This window comes from Bos mutus, chromosome 13 (genome assembly GCF_027580195.1).
Source record: "Bos mutus isolate GX-2022 chromosome 13, NWIPB_WYAK_1.1, whole genome shotgun sequence".
NCBI classification, from domain to species: Eukaryota; Metazoa; Chordata; class Mammalia; order Artiodactyla; family Bovidae; genus Bos; species Bos mutus.
The window spans coordinates 74,759,351-74,783,568 of record NC_091629.1 but is presented as its reverse complement, the minus strand read 5'-3'; the positions used below and the strand labels follow the sequence as shown (position 1 = coordinate 74,783,568).

The following is a 24,218-nucleotide window of genomic DNA, read 5'->3' as shown; positions in this document are numbered from 1 at the left end:
TATTCAGAGATTTCTTGTTGATTGGGTATATGTCATTAAAAAAAAAAAAAAAAAAACCTATGATACCTTATGTTTTTCTTATTCCAAGTATAAAATACTAATATATAGTCAAAAATAATTTTGCCATCTTGCAAAAATCTAGTACTATTTTATAATATGTTTTTATATAAATGTTCTGAAGTAAAATTGGCAGACTGAATGCATGAATTCATCCCCATGCCCTACTAAAAATTTACCAGAAAGAAATGTAAGTGGGGAGGAAGACTGGCATACACAAGGGGTGAGTATAAGAGAAGAGTGATATCAGCAGTTTTAGAAAATAGAAAGCAAGTAACTAATCGAGCAGAAGATGATGAACCCCAATGCCCACTAGCCAGGACATCACAAATCAAACTAATCTCGGCCAAACTAAACTAATTTCTGCCAAAGAAACATCAAGAGAACTTGAAACAGAAGGCACCTGGTGTGTCTGAAAGCCAGGTCGGGACTAAAACCAGGAGAACAGGCAGATGGAGATGCCCAGATCCTTTCCTTGCACTTGCAGAAAACATGAAGCTACCTCCTGGAGAGACTGAACCAGACGGGCCCCAATTTAGCTGACATGGAGCACAGCTGGGAGCAGGCACGGACTCTACCTAAAAAAACAGACTTTGACGTAAAAGTCTGAGGAAGGCAAAGGAACACCTCCAGCCCTTCCCATGTGCTATACCCAAATACGGGATACCGCCCTCCCAGAGGTGGGAAGATGTCTCTCCCTAACCCAGGAGAAAAACTGCATAGAGAAATTACCACGCCTCCTCTCTTGAGGTCAAACAGACCTGCCCTCTCACACAAAGCTGCCAACAGGCCTTTAGGTGCCTCACTCGGGAATATGAAACGGCAGAGGGCCACTAGATAGCTGAGGAAATTAGCAAACATGTATTAGTGTCCAAAACACACAAACACAAAGACAGAGGAAGCAGAAATAGCAGATAAGAGCACGTTTTAAACCATAATATCCCAAGAGAGAAAGCAAAAATGCTGAGTTCATGAAACAAGAACAAGGATCATGTTTTAAAAGTATTAATCATAGATCCATGGATTGGAGCCCACCAGGCTCCTCTGTAAAGCCATGGGATTTTCCAGACAAGAGTACTGGAGTAGGTTTCTATCTCTCCTCCAAGGGATCTTCCCGACCCAGGGATCAAACCCACAGCTCCTGCATCTTGGGAGTCTTTACCTGCTGAGCCATCAGTAAAGCTGAAAAATACTAAAATCAAAATTACAAATTCATTAGAAGTAGAAGATTTGGAAGATAAAATTGAAGAAACTTCCCAGACAATAGGATAAAAGAGATTTTTAAAAGGAGGAAAAAAAAGTAACTGTTGAAAAGGATACATAGGATTAGAGCACAAGATCCAACCTCTAATTCATAGATATTAGAAAAATATAGAGAAGTAGGTGGAGACCGTTATCACAAGATCTTCTACAAAAAATCTCTCCAAACAGAAACAGATGGATTTCCAGATGGAAAGGCCAAAAGTGGACTCAGTAATCATAAATAGAAAAACAGACTTATCCCAAAGTATCATTGTCGTAATAAGAACATAGAATAAAGAACTTCCTTTGAAAGAGGAAAAATACACCACAAAGAACTGGGAACCAAAATGCCAATGGACTGCATATTAGCAAGACTGGAAGTTAGAAGATGGAGCAATTTCTTCAGAAACCTAAGTGTAAGTGATTTCCCATCTTACATATACCAAATGTGGGAGTAAAACAAGGAAAAAAAAAAAAACCCACACATTCCATTCAGGAAGCAGCCACATTGATACTGGAGAGAGGAAAAGGCAACTCCAGAGTGACAAAGCAGTGAGGAGCAGAGGACAGCTGCACAGCAGGCCTAGGGGCAGCACCCAGGCAGAGCCAGGTTGCCAAGGGGCCTGTGTCCAGGGAAAAACAAAACCAACTGGCACAGCGGCTCTACCCCAAGATCCACTGGGGACAGCTTAAAGCAGAATTAGTGACAGGGACTGTGAGAACACAGAGGTCTCATCCTCCCTGCCTCCCTGCACACACACTTCTCCCGCCTGCCTCTCGCCAGTCCAACTTTCAGTGATATTAAACTCATTTTGTGAATATGTTACTAACAGCTGGTCCTTGCTAAACACTTGCTGTGATAGATAATTATCTCTTTTTTCTACAACTTGGTTTCCTTGGAGCCAATGAGTCCTCATTTTTCCATTTGATTATTTAAATTATACTCATAGATTACTTGGAGAAGGCAATGGCACCCCACTCCAATACTCTTGCCCGGAAAATCCCATGGACAGAGAAGCCTGGTGGGCTACAGTCCATGGGGTCACTATGAGTCGGACACGACTGAGCAACTTCACTTTCACTTTTCACTTTCACGCATCGGAGAAGGAAATGGCAACCCACTCTAGTGTTCTTGCCTGGAGAATCCCAGGGATGGGGGAGCCTGGTGGGCTGCTGTCTATGGGGTCGCACAGAGTCGGACACAACTGAAGTGACTTAGCAGCAGCAGCATAGATTACTTAATAAATTTTTTTTTTGTCTATGTTTTTAAACAATTTCTTTGTTTTATGATAAATATGCAGTCATGACTTCTTTCTCAAGATAGACATATGAAACACACAAATATAGATATTTATATCCATTTTTTACTTTTTAAAGTCATTATTAGATTTAATCATGTCTTTATAACAATTTCTAGTTACTTCATAACATTTTATTATAAGAATATGTGACGGTTTATTTACTTACATTCTTCTGGGTTGGATATAAGAGTTTCTCAAAATTTTTTATAATTGTTAATGTTTTTCTTTCTCTTTTTCTTAATTGAAGTATAGTTGATGTACAATATGATATAAGTAGCAGATGTACAGTACAGTGATTCACAATTTTTAAAGCTTACATTCTACTTATAGTTATTAGCTATATTCCCTGTGTAGTACAATATATCCTTGTAGTTTATTTTATACATAATTGAATTTTTTTTACATTTTTAATAATGGTCACTGAGCACCCTTCTACATAAATTTGTCTATATCTCCAATAACAAGTTCAGAGAAGCAGAATGGGTTTAAGGCTTTGGATTTATATTACTCAACAACATCCTCCCAAATTTCTGCCAATCTACATTTGTACCTACAATGTATTATGTTCATCTGACCACACACTTACCAGCAGTAATATATTTTTTAACTCCTTCACCAAGTAAGAGGGATTTAACAAGTAAGATTTATCATGTACTCATCTTAATTTAAATGTCCCTATTAATTGTTGTATTATCTATTTATGACCTTTGACCTTTTTCCTGTTTTTTTGTTTTTCCTTCTCCTACACTTGGTACCTAGATAGGCCTTCTTCGGCTCAAGGATTGGTAAATGTTGACCTATGTTTTCTTCTCTCTCTTTAAGTGGGTGGTATTATGGTTTGACTGTCAGTAATTATTTTAAGTAGCCTACAAAGGATCCTTTAACAATACTTCTATAAAAGCATGAGAGAGCAGGAGTGGGGGGCCCTCAGGAAGATAAAGTTGACTGAACATCAACCAACTTTCTACGTATCTTTTAACTAAAATATTTCAATATACAAGCTTTCTTCCTTAAATACAGGTGCTACATGGATCAAAAGCAATGTAACACTTTCAGGTATATATGCTAATACAGCTTAATTTTGAAAAGTTTTTACTCACTTGTGGTCATGATGCTAGGAGGGCAAGAGGGTATTCCATGATCTACTGCCCATCTGTAGGCTCCTTCTCCAACTAAAAAGCTAACAACAGAAAGATTATTCTTTTAAAAATTCAGTGTCATCTTCTCCTACATGTATATAGGCAATAAATAAATATATTTATTTGTATACATATATTTATATACATATATAATAAAGTAAGATAAGCAATAAGACAACTAAAAATTTTGCAATACCTCAAAATAGCTATATACCAAAAGAATTCATTTAATTTTTCCCCAAGTTAGACATTTTACAGTTGGAAACAGTAAATGGTATGATATCATTTGCAATAACTAATAAGTAAAAATTGGTAAAATGCAACATAAGAAGTAAAAATAGTTGATTTCCCAATGGAAAATATAAAGATTTATCTTGGATCAAAGTGGTTCTCAGTTTTTGTACAAGAACTATTTTAATCATGTTAAGAGTTAAAGCTTAAGCAAGTGTCTTCAGAGTTGGTATTCTTGCCTAGCATAACAGCTGGATCTATCCAAAATGAGTGGGGTACATCCGGAGATGCCCAAACACAATGATATGCACTTACATTTCTAAGCCTCGATGCAATACACACACACACACACACACATATATGATTCAGAACCATATTTTCACTGTGGTAAGGTAGTGTGGTGTGCCCCAGAGGTCATTTTTTAATCCCCAACTGCAGGTTTTAACATAACAGAAAGTGAATAAAAGGATACTGTTAGCTAACTGTAAAAGACTTCTTTCAAAGATTTCAAATAGCATGCAGGATAATTAACCACTCCATTCCCTAACACAGTAATAGCAAGCAGTTACCATAATAATCAATCACTTCATCTCCTTCCACAGCCAACTTCTTAAAGATCTCAGCCAGCCAGTAATGGATTCCTTGAACTAGAGCCTACTCATTAGTTTCCTGCTCCCCATTTTTTGTTTCTATTCCTCTAATCATCCAACAATAAAAACTCAAAGTAATACATATTGAAGTCTTTAGATTTGATTGTTAATAAGATCAATGACAGATCAGAAGAAAGTCAAAGTAGATACTTAGAAATATATTCAAACAGTTCCAAAGAGAAACTACATTGTTAGGCTCAATAACTTTTCCAATATATACAGAGCTTGGAGCTGAGGGAGCTTTTAAAAAGAAAAAAAAAAGAGGAGGGAGAGAGTCCACAAGAATAAACAACTTCACCTCTTCAAACTTGCATTTTTTTAAAAAATTCTAAAGGACTCCAAAAATAGAAAACAGCTCTCCTATTCTTGTATCAAATGAAGACCACTGCAAAGAAACAGCCAAGAAAAGCTGTCACATAAAGGAAAACGGAAGAATAATTCAAGTAGGAACTTGGATGCAAGTTGAACTATCCTGATGGCATTTGTAGCACTTTCTCCTGCTCCAAAAAGACTTTGATATAAGAAATAACTTCTACTCACGTGAAAATGTAAAGGAGATGCTGAAGTAGTGCATAAAATGATCAAGACAGAAGTTTGGAGCTGAATCTAATATCCTCAGCACACCCACTGGTCATTTGGAGCTCGATCCCAGTATCTGGGATCAAAAGCATTTTATAAAATATGCTTAGTGTTATTTTTCATTTCTCAATCATTCATAGATTTGATTCTAAATGAAATCAGTTTGCCACTGTCTGCAATGCAAGTTTTTAAATGTTAGGCATTTTATAATATTTACCAAGAAAGTGAGCATCATGGATGCTTCTGAATACCTGACTTTCCTTACTATCCAAAATTACATGTCCAGTAGTGCAACATCACAAAAAAATGGCATATAACTGCTTTTAAAATCATTTTAAAACACTATAAAATTATGTGAGCTTGGTTAAAAACTATACAATCAAAAGGGCTTCCCAGGTGGCGCTAGTGGTAAGGAATCCGCCAGCAATTCAGGAGATACAAGAGATGTGGGTTTGATCTCTGTGTTGGGAAGATTCTCTGGAGGAGAAAATGGCGACCCACTGCAGTATTCTTGCCTGGAAAATCCCACGGACAGAGAAGACTGGTGGGCTACAGTCCATGGGGTTTCAAAGTCAGACAAACTGAAGCAGCTGAGCACATCCTATAAAAGCAAAAAATCACTTCCCAGAACACTAACTGCAGCACCAACTCAAATTTTTCCCAAATATTCATGATTCGCCAAGGAGAAAGCTTTCATAGAAGTTTCATCTCAATTCACTAGGAAACCCACTGACTCCACCTTGTTAAAACACTCAGAATCTGGCCAATTCTCACCACTCCCCTGCACCACCTGGGTCTGAGCTGCCTCCGTCGCTCTCCTGGATTGCTGCAACAGCCCCTCACTCTCGTGCTTGCCTTGCTCGGTTCCCTGCCTTGGTCCCATCTCAACACACTAGCCACTGATATCCTTGGGAAATGCAAGTCAGGTAATGACACTCCTCTTCTCAAAATCCTGAGAAGCCCCTTGTGACGACACTAGCCTGCAAACTGGAGCCTTTGGCAGAATTTCCAGGCGCTCACGTGATCCAGTCCTCTCTCCCCTTCCTCCCCTCATCTCCCCCACCTCCTGGTAAGGCTACTCCAGCGTCCCGTAAAAACACAAACATGTCAAGGGAGCTCTGGTCTCAGGGCCTTGGCCCTGACTGTGCCCAGTCAGGGTCTTCCTTCTTTCCCAAATGGCAAATTTCTCCATCTGTTTAAACATATCTCCTTGATGAGGCCTGAAACTCAATACTTTAAAACTACTCAACACTCTACACTCCTCTACCCAGTACTCTTAATCTCTCTCATTCTGCCCTTTTTACATTTTTTCCACCTTATGACATACTATACACTGTGTGTGTGTGTGTGTGCTCAGTAGCTCAGTTGTGTCTGACTCTTTGTGACTCCATGAACCAACCCAGGCATCGAACCCAGGTCTCCTGCATTGCAGGTGAATTCTTTACCATCTGAGCCACCAGGGAAGCCCAGACACTGTACAGCTTACATATTATCTCTGTTGTTTACATGTCTCCCTCAAATAAACTGTAAGCTTCATTAGAGCAGGGATCTTTGTTTTTCATTGATATCCACATAGCCACTCAGAACAACGCCTAGAACACACTAATCATAAACAAACAACTGCAAGATACTCAACAAAATAATAAATGAGGGTGTCAAAATTCTCTAAAGGACAGCACTGTCCTTGTGTTATGCTCTCCTTAATTTACACTAAAGCAAGTCTAAAGTGTTACGCAACAAAAGCAACAGTGTACTGAGACCAGTGCTGACCGGGTGACCGTCAGCGAGCTGAGATACTGAAGGGCCAGCACAACCAAACACACAGAGACGCACCGAGGCCGCCTGGGATTCTACGGATGGGAACTGTTTTCAAAAATCATGACGCTATTGTCAGTCTAAAAATGGGTAATTCAGTGACTTTAGAAAGCTCTCAAAACTGCTTAAAATGCATTATGCTAGATAAGAGAGACAGAGAAGAAAATGATAGCTGCTTCTTTGGACTTCAAAACAGATTTCTGCCTGTTTTACCTAGGACTTCTTTGTTTACCACAAACACACAGAATTGAAGAAAGACCATCAATTTGGTGGCTACTGCTTATTTACAGCTTACAAACACAGAAAGTGCAAATAAAGGAGAACCTGCTATACGTGGAAAAAGAAATAGTGAACATATTAAATAACAAGGATTTAACTCTTCTCAAAATGTTATTGTAAAAATTTGTAAACACGTACATTACAGTGAATAGTCTATAGTGAATCCAAAAGGATCCTCACCCTATCTCACCAATGATTAACACACTGCTCGTCTTTACTTCACTCCCATCCAGACCATTCTGAAGCAAACCTCAGACATCACATAACTTCAAATATAAATATTTTAACGTCTCTAAAAAAGCAACTTAAAAAAAATACATAACCACAACATAACAAATTGACACCTTAAAAAATTTAACAATAAATCCTTGGAATCAAAAGTTTATTCAATTGATGTTCACATTTCCCTGATTTTTTCCTAAAAGTTGTGCTATTATTGTTATTTTGCCTTTTAAACTATTTTATTTGAGGGGAAATCCAACTAATCCATCCTTATTTTCTGATTAGTTGATAGGTCTTCTTATGTTTCTTTTAATCTATAGGTCTTTAAATATTCTTTTCACATTCATACAAAAGTACTAAAATCCGAATGAATTTATGAAATACAATAAGTTTAACTGCATTTTCAAATAAACAATGTACCAAAAACTAAATTTGCATCTCAAAAAATCCTAGGGTCTAACGGGCTGGAGGAAGCAAAAGCTGGAATCAAGATTGCCAGAAGAAATATCAATAACCTCAGATATGCAGATACCACCACCCTTAAGGCAGAAAGTGAAGAACTAAAGAACCTCTTGATGAAAGTGAAAGAGGAGAGTGAAAAGGTTGGCTTAAAGCTCTACATTCAGAAAACGAAGATCATGGCATCCATCCCATCACTTCATGGTGAACAGATGGGGAAACAGTGGCTGACTTCATTTTTCTGGGCTCCAAAATCACTGCAGATGATAATTGCAACCATGAAATTAAAAGACACTTACTACTTGGAAGGAAAGTTATGACCAACCTAGACAGCATATTAAAAAGCAGAGACATTATTTTGCCAACAAAGGCCCATCTAGTCAAGGCTATGGTTTTTCCAGTGGTCATATATGGGACGTGAGAGTTGGACTATAAAGAAAGCTAAGTGCTGAAGAATTGATGCTTTTGAACTGTGGTGTTGGAGAAGACTCTTGAGAGTCCCATGGACTGCAAGGAGATCCAACCAGTCCATTCTAAAGGAGATCAGTCCTGGGTGTTCATTGGAGGGAGTGATGTTGAAGCTGAAACTCCAATACTTTGACCACCTGATGCGAAGAGCTGACTCACTGGAAAAGACGCTGATTTTGGGAAAGATTGAGGGTAGGAGGAGAAGTGGACGACAGAGGATGAGATGGTTGGATGGCATCACTGACTCAGTGGACATGAATTTGGGTAAACTCCGGGAGTTGGTGATGGACAGGGAGGCCTGACATGCTGCAGTCCATGGGGTTGCAAAGAGTCAGACACGATTGAGCAACTGAACTGAACTGAACTGAATGAGCATTTTAGGTTAACTCATATTAAACATGAAGCAACAATGTTTTCCAAGCCTTCCCTTTTTCACCAAAAGAAACAAAATTTCCAAAAATTATAACTTGGACTTCCCCAGAGGTACAATGGATAAGAACCTGCCGGCCAATGCATAGGACACAGGTTCAACCCTTGATCCAGGAAGATTCCACATGCCTAGGAGCAACTCAACTGTGCACCACGACTCCTGAGCCCACATGCCACAGCTGCTGAAGCCCAGATGCCCAGAGCCCATGCTCCGCAGTGAGAGGCCACCACAACGAGGAGCCCACGCACGGCCACTGGAGAGCAGATCCCGCCTGCCACAACTAGAGAAAACCCACACACAGCGACGAAGACCCAGCACAGCCAAGATAAATAAATGAATGAAATGAACTATACAGTGAAAAAAGAAAATGCCAAGTCAAACAAAACTATTAAAGTTTATACTTATAAAAAATTATAACTTATTCTATAATAGGTTAGGAGTTAGCAAATTTTTTCAGCTAGAGGGCCAGACAGCAAATAATTTAGGCTTTGTACCCAGATGTCTCGGATGCAACAGCTCCTTTGCAGAGCACAAGCAGCCACAGGCAGTATGCACACAAATGGGAGTGGCTGTGTTCCCAAAAAACGCGACTGACAAAAACAGGCAGCAGACCAGATCTGTCCCATAGGCCGTAGTTTGACAACCTTTGTTCTAGATGGTAAGGCCTATCAAAGTTACACCATATCATCACGGAGGAGAAAAGAGTGAAAATATACTTTTATAAATAAAATCAACTTGGGAAAACATGGCACAGTTTATGATAATCAGTTCAGTCGCTCAGTTGTGTCTGACTCTTTGCTAACCCATGAATCGCAGCACGCCAGGCCTCCCTGTCCATCACCAACTCCCGGAGTTCACTCAAACTCACGTCCATTGAGTCGGTGATGCCATCCAGCCGTCTCATCCTCTGTCGTCCCCTCCTCCGTTCCACCAAATTTATGAAGATATCAAATATTCAGCTAGTCTGACCAAATACCAAAATTTAAATAATGCATCATGTCATGCTGACAATAACCAGAAAATTAAAATATAAAAGATTATCAGCTAATAAAAATACCATTCCTCCTAAAATTCTGCTGAGGGATTTTTTTTTTTTTAAGAAAGAATAAGAGTTTACAAAATTCTAACAACTTTCGATGCAGCTGAAACAGACATACTCCCTGTCTTCCTCAATGAGGTATACAGAGAGATGAACTTTTTATTTGAAGACTTCTTAGAAAACACCCAATGCTCTGCTGCCCCCATAGTTACCTGCCTCTTCAATAGATGACAACAGAAGACCATGGTTTCTAAGTCTTCCATCTGCTTTTGATAGTTTTTATATCCCTATATCTAACACACAGGAATTAAACAATAAATATTTGCTGAATGAAGGAATGGTAAGCGATGAGTAACTAAATGGATGTAAACAGCTATTTCTTACTATTATAAAAGAATTTTACTGCCTTGTTATGAGTTCTAGTCTGCTGCTTCTAATGTGATAAGGAAGGACTCCATAAAATTTTAATAGTATAACAAGTCAAATAAGGTACTCAGTTTCTTCATCTACAAAATGTATGTTATGCTCATAAATCATTTTATGATATTATGAGACAATGCATATGAATCACATAAAACAGTGCCTCTCACAGTGTACGAATGCATAAGGGTCACTATTATCATTACAGAAATTACATAACTAGGCTTATTAGGGTTGCGTGTAAACAAACTTAAAGTAAAAACATGATAAATTTAATTTCATTTATTTAGGATACTCAGGAGGCTTTCCTGGTGGCTCACATGGTAAAAAATCTACCTGTGATGTAGGAGAACCAGGTTCAATCCCTGGATAGGGAAGATGCCGTGGAGGAGGAAATGGCAACCCACTCCAGTATTCTTGCCTGGAGAATTCCATGGAGAGAGGAGCCTAGTGGGCTAAAGTCCACAGGGTTGCAAAGAATCAGACACAACTGAGCAGCTAACGCACACAAAGAATCCTCAGGGAATCTGGGTTTTTTCCACAGTGCAGGTATTTGAGAGATTTTTGCTTTTGGACAAGATGGAGTAACAGGAATACATTTACACTCTTGCCTGAACCAAAGGGGAAAAAAATCAGACAAATACAGAAAACAGTTTTCACACATTAGCCAGTAGGCAGCATAGGACAGTGATCCTTGAGAGAAAGGAAACAAACTGGATAAACCTTATGATGGCCCCGCTTACTGCCTGGAGAGTTTCCTGCCACGGCACAGGAACAGGAACTCAGAACAGGAACCCTGCAGTCTCTGTGAGTTGAAGACAGAGAGCTGGGCATCCAGAGATGCCCAGGTGGCCAGAGTTCACAGGGCAGAAACCCAGGGAAGAGAGTCACACAGAGAAAAGACTCCGGAAATCTGCAGAGTCCCTCCAGTCTTCAGCTTTGTCTTCAGTGTATGTGTAAAAGGAAATTATCAAAGTCTGGGAAAGAATAACATGCAAGTTTTAAAGGTAACAATCCCCAAGTTCACATAGGGCCAGAACAGCTCCTGTTCCCAGTAGTCACACTAAAAAAATAAAACCTCATTCTGGTTACATCTGTTATAGTACTCAGAAGGGTTTTGCCTAGCAGCAAAGCAAAGTTAGCTCAAGGCTAAATGCTTCTCTAGTTCGTGTAACAAAGTATAAAGCAAGGCCTGAAAGGATGACGCTGTCTCTAAATAAATTAACCACATCCTAGAATTGAAGTACAAAAATATCCAACACCAAATAAGGCAAAACTCACAATGTGTGGAATCTAATAAAAAAATTACCAAACATGAAGAAGCAGGAAAATGTAACCTATAATGAGAAAAATCATTCCATTGAAAACCCAGAAATGACAAAGATGATAGAATTAGTAAACAAAGATATTAAAAGTTACTATAATTGTATTCATATGCTCAAGAAGTTACAGGAAATATTAAACATGTTAGGCAGATACACAGAAGACATTTTTTTAAAGATACAAATCAAACTTCTGGAGATTAAAAACTACAATGTCAGAAATGAAAAATAAACTGGATGGGATTAACAGGTGACTAGGTATTGCCACTCAGTGTTCTTCCCTGGAGAATCCCAGGGATGGGGGAGCCTAGTGGGCTGCTGTCTATGGGGTCGCACAGAGTCGGACACGACTGAAGTGACTTAGCAGCAGCAGCAGGTATTGCCAAAAAATAATTAGTAAACAGCAGTAGAAATTATTCAAAATGAAACAAAGAGAAAAATTAATGGGAAAAATAAAAAAATTATCAGTACCACTATGAGAGGTCAAATATACATGTAACTGGAATCCTAGAAGACAGAAGAGGAGGGATCGAGAAAGACACATCTGAAGAAATAACAGCCAAAAATTTTTCCAAATTTGATGACATATATCGCTACATATCCAGGAAGCAAAATGAACACAAACCAAAGACATTACAGGAAAACTACAGACCAAAGTCTCTCATAAACACAGATGCAAAAAGTATTTTAAAAAGTTAGTAAATTGGATCCAGTAACATATAAAAGGATAATACATTGTAACCAAGTGGAATTTATTCCAGGAATGCAACTGTTACTTTAAGAGTCGAAAATCACCCAATCACTGTATTAACTGACTAAATAAGAAAGAGCATCACAAATAGATACAGAGAAGTATTTGAAAAAGTACAATACCCATTCCTATTAAAAATTCTCAGCACATTAGGAAAAGAAGGGAACTTTCTCAGCATGATAGAGAGCATCTATGATAAACCTATAGCAGCCATAATGTGTGTAAAGTGTTAGTCATTCAGTCATGTCTGACTCTTTGCAACCCCGTGGACTGTAGCCTGCCAGGCTCCTCTGTCTATGGAATTATCCAGGCAAGAATACTGGAATTGGTTGCCCCTTACTCCAGAGGATCTTCCTGACCCAGGGATCAAACCCGTGTCTCGCATACTGCAGGCAGATGCTTTACCATCTAAGCCATGAGGGAAGCCCGTCATATCTAAGGGTAAAGAACAAATGCACCCTCCCTAAGATTACAAATAAAGCAAGGGTGTTCACTCTCGCATTTCTATTTCACATTGCATAGGAGGTGCTAGGCAGTGCAATAAGGAAAAAGAAAGTAATTAAAGGAATGGACATAAAAAGGAAATAAAACTATTTTTATTCCCAGAAGACAGAACTATCTATGTAGAAAACTTCATGGAATCTATAAAAACAAAATGAGAACAAATGAATTTAGCAAATTTCCAAGCCAGAATATCAATATAAGGAAATCAATTATATTTCTATATTGGTAAGGAACACTGGTATTTAACTTTTTTAAAGTATGAAATTTATCACAGCAACAAAAAGAAACACTTACGTATAAACTTGTTAAAAGCTGTGCAAAATCTGTACACTGAAAATTATAAAACACTGTTCAGAGAAGTTAAAGAAGACCTTAAAAAATGAATCAAGTTAAAAACCTAATCAAAATTCTAGCAGGTTATTCAAAGAAACTGACAGGATAATTATAAAATTCACATGAAAGTGCAAAATGCCTAAAATGGTCAAATCAATTTTGAAAACAAAAAATAAAGCTGAAGAACAATGTGAGAAAATTAGATCACTAATTCCAAGCAACTATAGGATCACCTTCTGACATTATTTTAATACAGAGATGACCATTGCTTTTTCACATATATTTCATCTTTGTAAAATATAAAAATATTATACATATCCCCTTTGACAACTGCCTCATCTTGTTCCTTCCTTCCTGCTTCCTAGAGGTAATTACGGTCTCGTGACCTTCTTTCCAGAACTTTTTTGTACATCTATGTACGTGTCTGTGTAGACTTAGAAAATCAGAGTGCTAGCATACCTCGGAGATACTGCAGGTTCAGTTCCAGACCACCACAATTAAGTGAACGTCACAATAAAGCAAGTCACACAAATTTTCCGATTTCCCAGTTCATATGTTTACACTACACTGTATTCTATTAAGACTGCGATAGCACTATGCATACAATAATACTGGACACACCTTAATCTAAAAACAGGATATTGCTAAAAAATGCTAAGCATCACCTGAGCCTTCAGCAAGTCATAGTAAACAACACTAAACACCACTGATCATAGAGTACCATAACAACTATCATCATGAAAACATTTGAAATATTGGGAGAATTACCAAAATGTAACGCAGAGACATCAAGTGACCAAATGCAGTTGGGAAAATGGCTCAAAGCACAACTACCACAAACCTTCAATCTGTTAAAATATATATATATACAGTATCTGTAAAGCACAATAAAATGAGGTATGCCTTTGTTGTATGTGTTTAATACCATAAAGGAATAGATGAGAATGAGAAAAGCTTCAATTCTGGACAGCTGTTACCTAGGGCAGGGCCAGAGATGGGGTCGGGGTATGAGCATGGGTCAGCAGAAGGATAAGGATGCCCTTAGCAAGGATCGCATCTACACAGCTTCGAGTCTCTTGGTAATGTTTTGTTTTCTCAACCTGGCTGGTAGGAAATAGGGATACCTTGAATACATTTGGGTAAAAAGATTTCAAGATTTTTCAAAACTATATCATTTTCTATTACTTGAAAGTCAAATAACAGTGATTCCTATAGTACCACTGTCACAACTTCCAATACAGGATATTAACATAACCTTAACAGCCAGGCGTACTGAACATGTATGGTACTGAAGACAGTTGAGTATGAGACAGTACTGAGGCATAATTGTTATATTATTATCCACGTTATCGTGAAGAACAGTATGGAGGTTCCCTAAAAAACTAAAAACAGAGCTACCGTATGACCAGGTAATCCCACTCCTAGGCACATATCCAGAGAAAAAGATGAGCCTAAAGGATACAGGCACCCCAGTGTTCACTGCAGCACTGTTTACAACAGCCAGGACATGGAGCAACCTACGTGCCCATGCATATTTCACTTCAACAGGTGAACTATAAAACATTACATATATTTTATATGTACTGATGTTGAAAAAATCTCTAAGACATACTATTTAAAGAAAAAAAGAAAGTTTCAAAATAATATGTACATTGATTTTTTTAAAATATGCATAACTCTGTTTACAATGGCTAAGGCATGGAAACAACCTAAATGTCCACTGACAGAGGAATGGATGAAGATGTGCGGTGCGTGTGTGATGGAATATCACTCAGCCATTAAAAACAGTGAAATAATGTCATTTGCAGCAACATGGATGGACCTAGAAAGTCATTCTGAGTGAAGTCAGCCAGACAGAGGAGGAGAAACATGGTGTGACATCCCTTCCATGAGGAATCTAAAAGGAAATGATAGAATGAACTTACTTACAAAGCAAGAAGAGACTCACAGACTTAGAAACTGAACTATGGTTGCCAGGGGGAAGGGATAGTTAGGGAGTTTGGGATGGTCAGGGGCACACTGCAATATTTAAAATGGATAACCAACAAGGACGTACTGCACAGGACATGGAACTCGGATCAATTTTATCAGGCAGCTTGGGTGGGAGGGGACTCTGGGGAAGAACTGATACATGTGTATGTACGGCTGAGTCCCTTCGCTGTTCACCAGAAACTACCACAACACTGTTAAGTGGTTGTACTCCAATACAAAATTAAAAGTTCAAAATAAAAAAATTTAAAAAGTGGATTAAATATATCATTAGGCATGTTAACAGGATGTGATTACATTTTGCAAACACAGAAATTTACAGAATGATATAAGGGTGAAATACAATGGTGAGGATTTGCTTTAAAATACTACAGGAAAGAGACAGGTACATGAGACAGATGAAGGGCAAAAATATTAATTACTGGAGCTAGATGATAGGTTTGTGCAGGCTCTTTACAACATTCAAGTTCAAAGTTTTTTAAGGAAAATTATATTTTAATGCTGCAGAAAAGATGAATCTTACTAATGTTAGTGTCACAATGTGCTTCTCCAGAAGAGCAAAATTAAGTACTTTTATTCTGAAAACTTCTCAATAAAATGAGTTTAGACTCTGGACTCAAACATGTAAGATATTTTTAAATTCCTATAATAAAAAGACCCCAGTTAAGCACTTATTAACAGCAAAAGCATCTCTACAATCAATTACAAAACCTAAATTAACTCTGATCTCTTTTGCACATTAATCCATAATATTCTCTTCCATCCGGAGCTCTCTCTCAAAACAAAATGTTTCGAGATCACAGAACAAAGAGTGTCGTCCTCTCAAAGGCAAGCTACTGCTGATGCGTAACCAACAGCATCAGCCTTCTGTGGATAAAAATAGCCTTCAAACACCGCATGCACCAAAGACCAAGGTCCTGGGGGAAGACGGAGAAGAGCAAAGCAGTTACCAGGGAGGAATTCGGCCGGCTGAGAGCTTGCCCTTCTGCCCTTCACACAAGAGTCTGTTTGCAACTGAGACTGGGTTCTTGATTCCTATAAAATAGAATCAGCAGAAAGTGAAATCAGAAAGTCTTCAAGTTTCCCACTCAATTTTGTGGCTGTTTCAATAAGACAACTTTTAAGTATCAATATCTTGGAAAACTGTCTATAAATATACTAATGAAAACTGTTATTTATCATGAACAGTAAGGAGCAAATCAAATATATGAATACCTATAGGTATAAGAACAGAACAAATATAAAAACATACATTCTCATTTTATCATGTGCTATAGCAGCAAAGACTGAATTTGAAATAACACAAATTTAAATTAGGTTCCTTTTTAATAGATTTCAGGATAGAATTAAAAATTTAACTGGAAATTTGCCATCTATTATCAAAACCATGAATTTCCTCTAAGGAATACACCTGAGTACAAACAGCTTCAAATTTCTTTTTAGGGAGAAAAATTAATGGACAAAAATTTTAAATCTCACCTGCAAGAAAGAATAAAGTCCTACAAATGGGGAGAGAGTAGGGAGAAGAGGCCAAAGGTGTACAAGACTGAAATTGATGTGGCTAGGCTTGTTTCCAGGAGGGAAAACAAAATGGAGAGGGAGAAAAGGGTGCTTCTCCAGAGGAAAATAGGACAGGAGGTATTAGCGTGAAAAAGAACTGCCAGGGTGACAACAATAATAACAAGTATGACAATGACTACGACAGAAGCCGGTGACAGTAACAGGATCCAGTATGGGCCAGGCCCAGTGCCAAACCTTAACCAGCATCAGATTATTTAACGGACACTTCACCTCTATCACATAAGTACAGTTATAAACCCTGTATGATTACTGAGCAAACATTTGCAAAGGTTAAGTTACCTGCCCAGGATCACATGCTGAGATTTTAACAGAGGCAGCTAATGACCACACCCTTGACCACTAACTTATAGTCTCAGGACACTGTTAATACAAAAAAAAAAAAAAAACCAGCAGGATATAAAGAGACTGAAAAAACTCAGATTAAACAACAGATTGACTTAAAACTAGATATTTAGCTAAACACCAAAAACTACTGTCCCCCACTAAAAAAGGATAAACTATCAAAAGAAGAAAAACTCAGATCTCTGTACGAAGCTCTTAAAATAAATTTATTTCTGTGTATGATGATTCAGTGGCATAAAGACATCAATTAACTGATAAATTAACATAAATTCAAAGCTATAAATTCACCATCAGAGCTTCAAAAGGACATCTGCTGCTGCTGCTGCTAAGTCGCTTCAGTCGTGTCCAGCTCTGTGCAACCCCATAGACGGCAGCCCACCAGGCTCCCTCGTCCCTGGGATTCTCCAGGCAAGAACACTGGAGTGGGTTGCCATTTCCTTCTCCAATGCATGAAAGTGAAAAGTGAAAGTGAAGTTGCTCAGTCGTGTCTGACTCTAGTGACCCCATGGACTGCAGCCTACCAGGCTCCTCCATCCATGGGATTTTCTAGGCAAAAGTACTGGAGTGGGGTGCCATTGCCTTCTCCGCAAATGGACCTCTATGATATATGAAAAACTGACTCTTAAATTCACCAGGTAAACTTTGTAAAAAAAAAAAAAAATTAAGAGGCACTCATTTTACAAAATACCATTTCTTATTCAAAGCTACTGTAATTGAGTGTGGTTTGTGTACAAAATAGACAAATATATCAATGGAACAGAATAAAGCTAAAGTTGAGATACAGACATGTGTGAATGAGGATATTTAATACGTAATACAGACAGTACTTCAAATGTAGGAAAGGATGGACTGTCTGTGAGAGGCGGACAGAACACAGAGCGATGGGGGTCAGACTGCTTTACAACAGTACCAGCTATCAACAGGTTGCTTTGCAGCTATAAATGCACCCTTGGTTGCCTGATGGGTAAAAGTGGGCATGGGCCATCTAACCATGCAGCTGTGGCCAGCTGGCACACGGCTCAGCTTCGTCAGGAGAGGGCACTGGAGATACAACGCAGCGGCTGGGCTCCGGGAGCTCACAGGCATTCACACTACGTGACCCACACGGCTCTCTCCAGCGCCAAGTGCTGCGGCGTGCAGCTTCTTCCAGCATTTGCCCACCACATGTTTTCCCCAACTCCTGACTCAGGCCATGGCAGCACAGCGGACAGCCCCAGAAAGAAAAGGACTATAGTCATGGATCCCACACCTTCTCCTCAGTCCCACACATAGCAAAGGATCCTGTGGGGCTGGCTGTCTAGAGAGCCAAAACCCTAGTCATCATCCTAGGAACAGAGGTTTACCTCCCACAGCTTCCTGAGCTCTGTGTGCCCACCTGCCAGTCTGAGCCCCACAGGACAGTTTCTGCTCCCACAGGAATACGGCCTGGGTAACCCAACAACCTCTCTGCCAGACAGCAGGCTGCAGCCACACCTTGTTCAGTGAGGTGTGAACTTCCTTCCACATTTCCCTTACATGTGTATTTCCCCTTTGCTCTTTACATTAAGCTTCTCCAGTTCAAACTGCTGTGTAGTATCTGTCTCCTAGCTGGACCCAGTCTGATACAATAAACTTGGACAAATTGCTAAATCTCTCCTGTGTCTCAGATTCCTCAATTATAAAGTGGGGATAAAAGTATTGATCTCAGAAAGCTTTTCTGGGCACTAAATGATTTAACACACATGAACTACTGGAGAACAATCCATGGTAACAGTCATCCAATAAATGGTTGTTGTTATTATCCTTACTATTATTGCTCAATAAACTATACAGGGACAATTTGTTGATCACTTCAGAAACTGATCAACAAACAATGCATTCAAGAAGCCAACAAAAAATAAATTACACATATATTTGAAGAATATGTAAGTGATGGACTTACAGTTATGACTGCGAGCTGACTGTGGCACAGATCATGAACTCCTTATTGCCAAATTCAGACTAAAGTTGAAGAAAGTAGGGAAAACCAAGAGACCATTCAGGTATGACCTAAATCAAATCCCTTACGATTATATAGTAGAAGTGACAAATAGATTCTAGGGATTAGATCTGATAGACAGAGTGCCTGAAGAACTACGGACGGAGGTTTGTGACATCGTACAGGATACAGTGATCAAGACCATCCCCAAGAAAAAGAAAGGCGAGTTGCTGTTGGTTTACTTTTTGTGAAACCATGTCTGGATGCGGCAAAGGCGGCAAAGGTCTGGGGAAAGGCGGCGCTAAGCGCCACCGTAAGGTTCTGCGCGACAACATCCACGGCATCACTAAACCTGCTATCCGCCGCCTGGCTCGTCGTGGTGGTGTGAAGCGCATCTCTGGGCTCATCTACGAAGAGACCCGCGGGGTCCTGAAAGTGTTTCTGGAGAACGTGATCCGGGACGCAGTCACCTACACCAAGCATGCCAAGCGGAAGACGGTCACCGCTATGGACGTGGTCTACGCTCTCAAGCGCCAGGGCCGTACTCTCTACGGCTTTGGCGGTTAAGCTTTCCAGTTTGCTCTCAGGAGCTTGATTTCAACCAAAGGCCCTTTTCAGGGCCAAAAAAAAAAAAAAAGAAAGGCAAAAAGGCAAAAGGGTTGTCTGAGGAGGCCTTACAAAGAGCTATGAAAAGAAGAGAAGCAAAAGGCAAAGGAAAAAAGGAAAGATGTACCCATTTGAATGCAGAGTTCCAAAGAATAGCAAGGAGAGATAAAAATGCCTTCCTCAATGATCAGTGCAAAGAAATAGAGGAAAACAATAGAATGGGAAAGACTAGAGATCTCTTCAAGAAAATTAGAGATACCAGGGGAACATTTCATGCAAAGATGGTCACAACAAAGGACAGACACGTATGGACCTAACAGAAGCAGAAGATATTAAGAAGAGGTGGCAAGAACACACAGAAGAACTGTACAAAAAAGATCTTCACGACCCAGATAACCACGATGGTGTGATCACTCACCTAGAGCCAGGCATCAACGAATCTGAAGTCAATTAGCCCTTAGGAATCATCACTATGAACAAAGCTCGTGGAGGTGATGGAATTGCAGTTGAGCTATTTCAAATCCTAAAAGATGATGCTGTGAAAGTGCTGCACTCAATATGTCAGTAAATCTGGAAAACTTAGCAGTAGCCGCAGGACTGAAAAAGGTCAGTTTTCATGCCAATCCCAAAGAAAGGCAATGCCAAAGAACGTTCAAACTACTGCACAATTGTACTTATCTCACACACTAGCAAAGTAATGATCAAAATTCTCTAAGTCAGGCTTCAACAGTACTTGAACCATGAACTTCCAGATGTTCAAGCTGGATTTAGAAAACGCAAAGGAACCAGAGATCAAACTGCCAAAATCTGTTGGGTCACTGAAAAAGCAAAAGAGTTCCAGAAAATCATCTATTTCTGCTTTTTTGACTATCCCAAAGCCTTTGACTGTGTGGATCACAATAAAGTGTGGAAAATTCTTCAAGAGATGGGAATACCAGACCACCGGACCTGCCTCTAGAGAAACCTGTATGCAGGTCAGGAAGCAACAGTTACAACTGGACATGGAACAACAGACTGGTTCCAAATAGGAAAACGAGTACATCAGGCTATAAATTGTCACCCTGCTTATTTAACTTCTATGCAGAGTATGTCATAAGAAATGCTGGGCTGGATGAAGCACAAGCTGGAATCAAGATTGCCGGGAGAAATATCAATAACCTCAGATATGAGATGATACCATACTTATGGCAGAAAGTGAAGAACTAAAGAGCCTTTTGATGAAAGTGAAAGAGGAGAGTGAAAAAGTTGACTTAAAGCTCAACATTCAGAAAACTAAGATCATGGCATCCAGTCCTATCACTTCATGGCAAATAGATGGGGAAACAGTGTCAGATTTTAATTTTGGGGGCTCCAAAATCATTGTAGATGGTGACTGCAGCCATGAAATTAAAAAACACTTGCTCCTTGGAAGAAAGTTATGACCAACCTAGACATAATATTAAAAAGCAGAGACATTACTGTGCCAACAAAGGTCTATCTAGTCAAAGCTATGGTTTGTCCAGTAGTCATGTATGGATATGAGAATTGGAGTACAAAGAAAGCTGAGCACCGAAGAATTGATGCTTTTGAACTGTGGTGTTGGAGAAGACTCTTGAGAGTCCCTTGGACTGCAAGGAGATCCAACCAGTCCATCCTAAAAGAAATCTGCTGCTGCTGCTGCTAAGTCGCTTCAGTCGTGTCCGACTCTGTGCGACCCCATAGACGGCAGCCTACCAGGCCCCGCCGTCCCTGGGATTCTTGAGGCAAGAACACTGGAGTGGGTTGCCATCTCCTCCTCCAATGCATGAAAGTGAAAAGTGAAAGTGAAGTCGCTCAGTCGTGTCTGACTCTTAGCGACCCCATGGACTGCAGCCTACCAGGCTCCTCAGTCCATGGGATTTTTCAGGCAAGAGTACTGGAGTGGGGTGCCACTGCCTTCTCCCAAAGGAAATCAGCCCTGAATATTCATTGGAAGGACTGATGCTGAAGCTGAAACTCCAATACTTTGGCCACCTGATGTGAAGAACTGACTCCTTTGAAAAGACCCTGATGCTGGGAAAGATAGAAGGCAGGAGGAGAAGGGGATGACAGAGTATGAGATAGTTGGATGGCATCACCAATCAACGGACATGAGTCTGAGTAAACTCTGGGAGTTGGTGATGGACAGGGAGACCTGGCGTGCTGCAGTCCATGGGGTCGCGAAGAGTCGAACACGACTGAGGGACTGAACTGAACTGAACTGAAAACCTTAAGAAATGCAAAAGCCAAAAAAAAAAAAAAATGAAAAACAAACAAAAAAAAGAAATGCAAAAGCCATAAAAAGGAGAATAATAAGTTTGACAAATAAAAATTTAAGTTCCAATATGATAAAGCACATTATAAACAGGGTTAAGTGGCAAGCCACACAAGAAGTGTAAGCAGAGAAATGCTAATGGCCTTGAAAAATATGAAATTTCATTAAATGCTAATAATATCTCATAATAAAAGAAATTAAAACTAATTGAAATGCTCTGCATACCTATCACAAAAATCAGAAGAGATACAGAAGATTACAACAAATGTGTAAGTAAACTGACCTAATTGATATACATAGAAAACATACCCAACAACTACATAATACTGTTTGGAAGTTCATATGGAGCATTCATTAAAATACACCATAAGCAGAGCCACAAAGTAAGTCTCAAGAAGTTTCAAGGGGTTGGAATGTTTCAGACTATGTTCTCTGATGACAGTGACATTAAACCAGAAGTCAATAAAATGTTTAAGCAAACAAAGCTGACAATTCATTTTAAAAAGACAAATTCCTTGGAAAATACACATAAGAAAAATATAGATAGTCATATAACTAGTAAGAAAATTGAAACCCATGTATTTAAAACTTTCCACAAAGAAAATTCCAGTAACTCAAAATAACCAATGAATGCTTCCAAATAATTTTTAGAAATCATTCCAATTGTATGCATACCCTTTCAAAGAATAGAGGAGAAAAAAAAAACCCAACTCATTTTATAGAGCCAGCCAAACATGATTCCAAAATCTAAAGAGAATATTTTAAGTTAAGTAAAATTAAACCTGATCATTGCATGAACATAGATATCAAAATCTTAAACATTAGGAAATCAAACCCAGGGGATGTAAAAAACAAGATAAAAAATTCATACAGGAAGACTTTATGCCAGGAATGAAAAGTTGGTTTAGCATTTAAAAAAAAAATCATAAATTTTATATGTACAAAATAAAGAATAAGAGTCAAAGATGCAGAAAAACACTTAATATTCAATACCCATTTAAAATAAAAATGGGTATTGTAAACTATCAGTAAACTAAGACTAGAAAGAAACGTCCTCAATCTGATGAAGAGCTTTTATGGAAATCGTATAGCTGGCAGCACACAGTATGGTGAAACAGCTCAGAGTCCCCTCTGAGGCCAGGAACAAAACCAGGATGTGCACTACCATCACCTGTGTTCAGTACTGCACTGCGCCAGAGCCAGAGCAATAATGCAGGGTAAAAACAAAAACGTTAAATACTGGAACGGAAAAGGCAAAACTGTCATGATTCACAGATGGTGTGACTGTGTATACAGAAATTATGAAAGAAATTTATTTTTCTAACTGCTTGAATTAACAAAGTTATCAAGACCACTGAATATAAATCCAATACACAAACCTCAACTGTATTTCTAAATACAAAAATAATTGGATACTAATATTTTAAAATATATACTTATAACAGCCATAAAAAAATATCTGGAATAAATCTAATAGCAGATGTATAAGATATCTATATTAAAAACCATAGATATTGCTGAGAAAAGTAAACATTACTTACATAGATGTACACATTCTATGTTCACAACAGAAAGATGCAATATTATTAAGATGTCAGTTGTCCACATATGGTTCTATATATATATTCAATGCAATACCAATCACAGTCTCAGCAGGGGTTTATTATGAACACTGACAAGTTGATCCTAACAATTTTATGAAAATGCCATAAATTGAAAAATAGCCAATACAACTATAAAGGGGAAAAAAGGAAGCTGGAAATCTTATACAACCAGACTATCAAGACACAATGTCAAGCGATAGTAATGAAGATGGTATGGCACCGGCAATAGCACAACAGACAGAACGATGGAATAGAAGGGATAGAGACAAACCACTACACATACAGTCATCTGATCTGCCAACACTCTTTGGAGGAAAGGATTACCCTTTCTACTGACAATGGCAATAAGCCATCTGGATATTCATAAGAGGGAAAAAAATTAATGTTGGTTCCGACTTCACCTACTCTAAAATAAATCCGAACTTCATAAGAAAGCTGACTGCTGCTGCTGCTGCTAAGTCGCTTCAGTCGTGTCCGACTCTGTGTGACCCCATAGAAGGCAGCCCACCAGGCTCCCCCGTCCCTGGGATTCTCCAGGCAAGAACACTGGAGTGGGTTGCCATTTCCTTCTCCAAAGCATGAAAGTGAAAAGTGAAAGTGAAGTCGCTCAGTCGTGTCCAACTCTT

At 38.9% G+C, this 24,218-nt stretch overlaps 2 protein-coding genes across 5 annotated transcripts in view; one reads left to right on the top strand and one right to left on the bottom strand.

Annotated features, from left to right (window-relative positions):
- Positions 1-24,218, bottom strand: part of TASP1 (taspase 1) — a 318,253-nt gene that overhangs the window by 248,995 nt on the left and 45,040 nt on the right. For all 4 annotated transcript variants that reach the window (XR_011466633.1, XR_011466634.1, XM_070381969.1 and 1 more), the window contains exons 6-7: positions 16,181-16,265; positions 3,701-3,780 (exon numbers count right to left, since the gene is read on the bottom strand). Coding sequence is in view for 2 of the 4 variants with exons in the window: in XM_070381969.1 (XP_070238070.1) it covers positions 3,701-3,780; positions 16,181-16,265 (165 nt within the window). In the remaining 2 variants the exon portion in view is untranslated. The remainder of the gene's footprint in view (positions 1-3,700; positions 3,781-16,180; positions 16,266-24,218) is intronic.
- LOC102276664 (histone H4-like) lies at positions 19,158-19,677 on the top strand. The gene has a single exon (XM_014480220.2). The coding sequence runs from the start codon at positions 19,366-19,368 to the stop codon at positions 19,675-19,677; it is 312 nt and encodes a 103-aa protein (XP_014335706.2). The 5' UTR covers positions 19,158-19,365.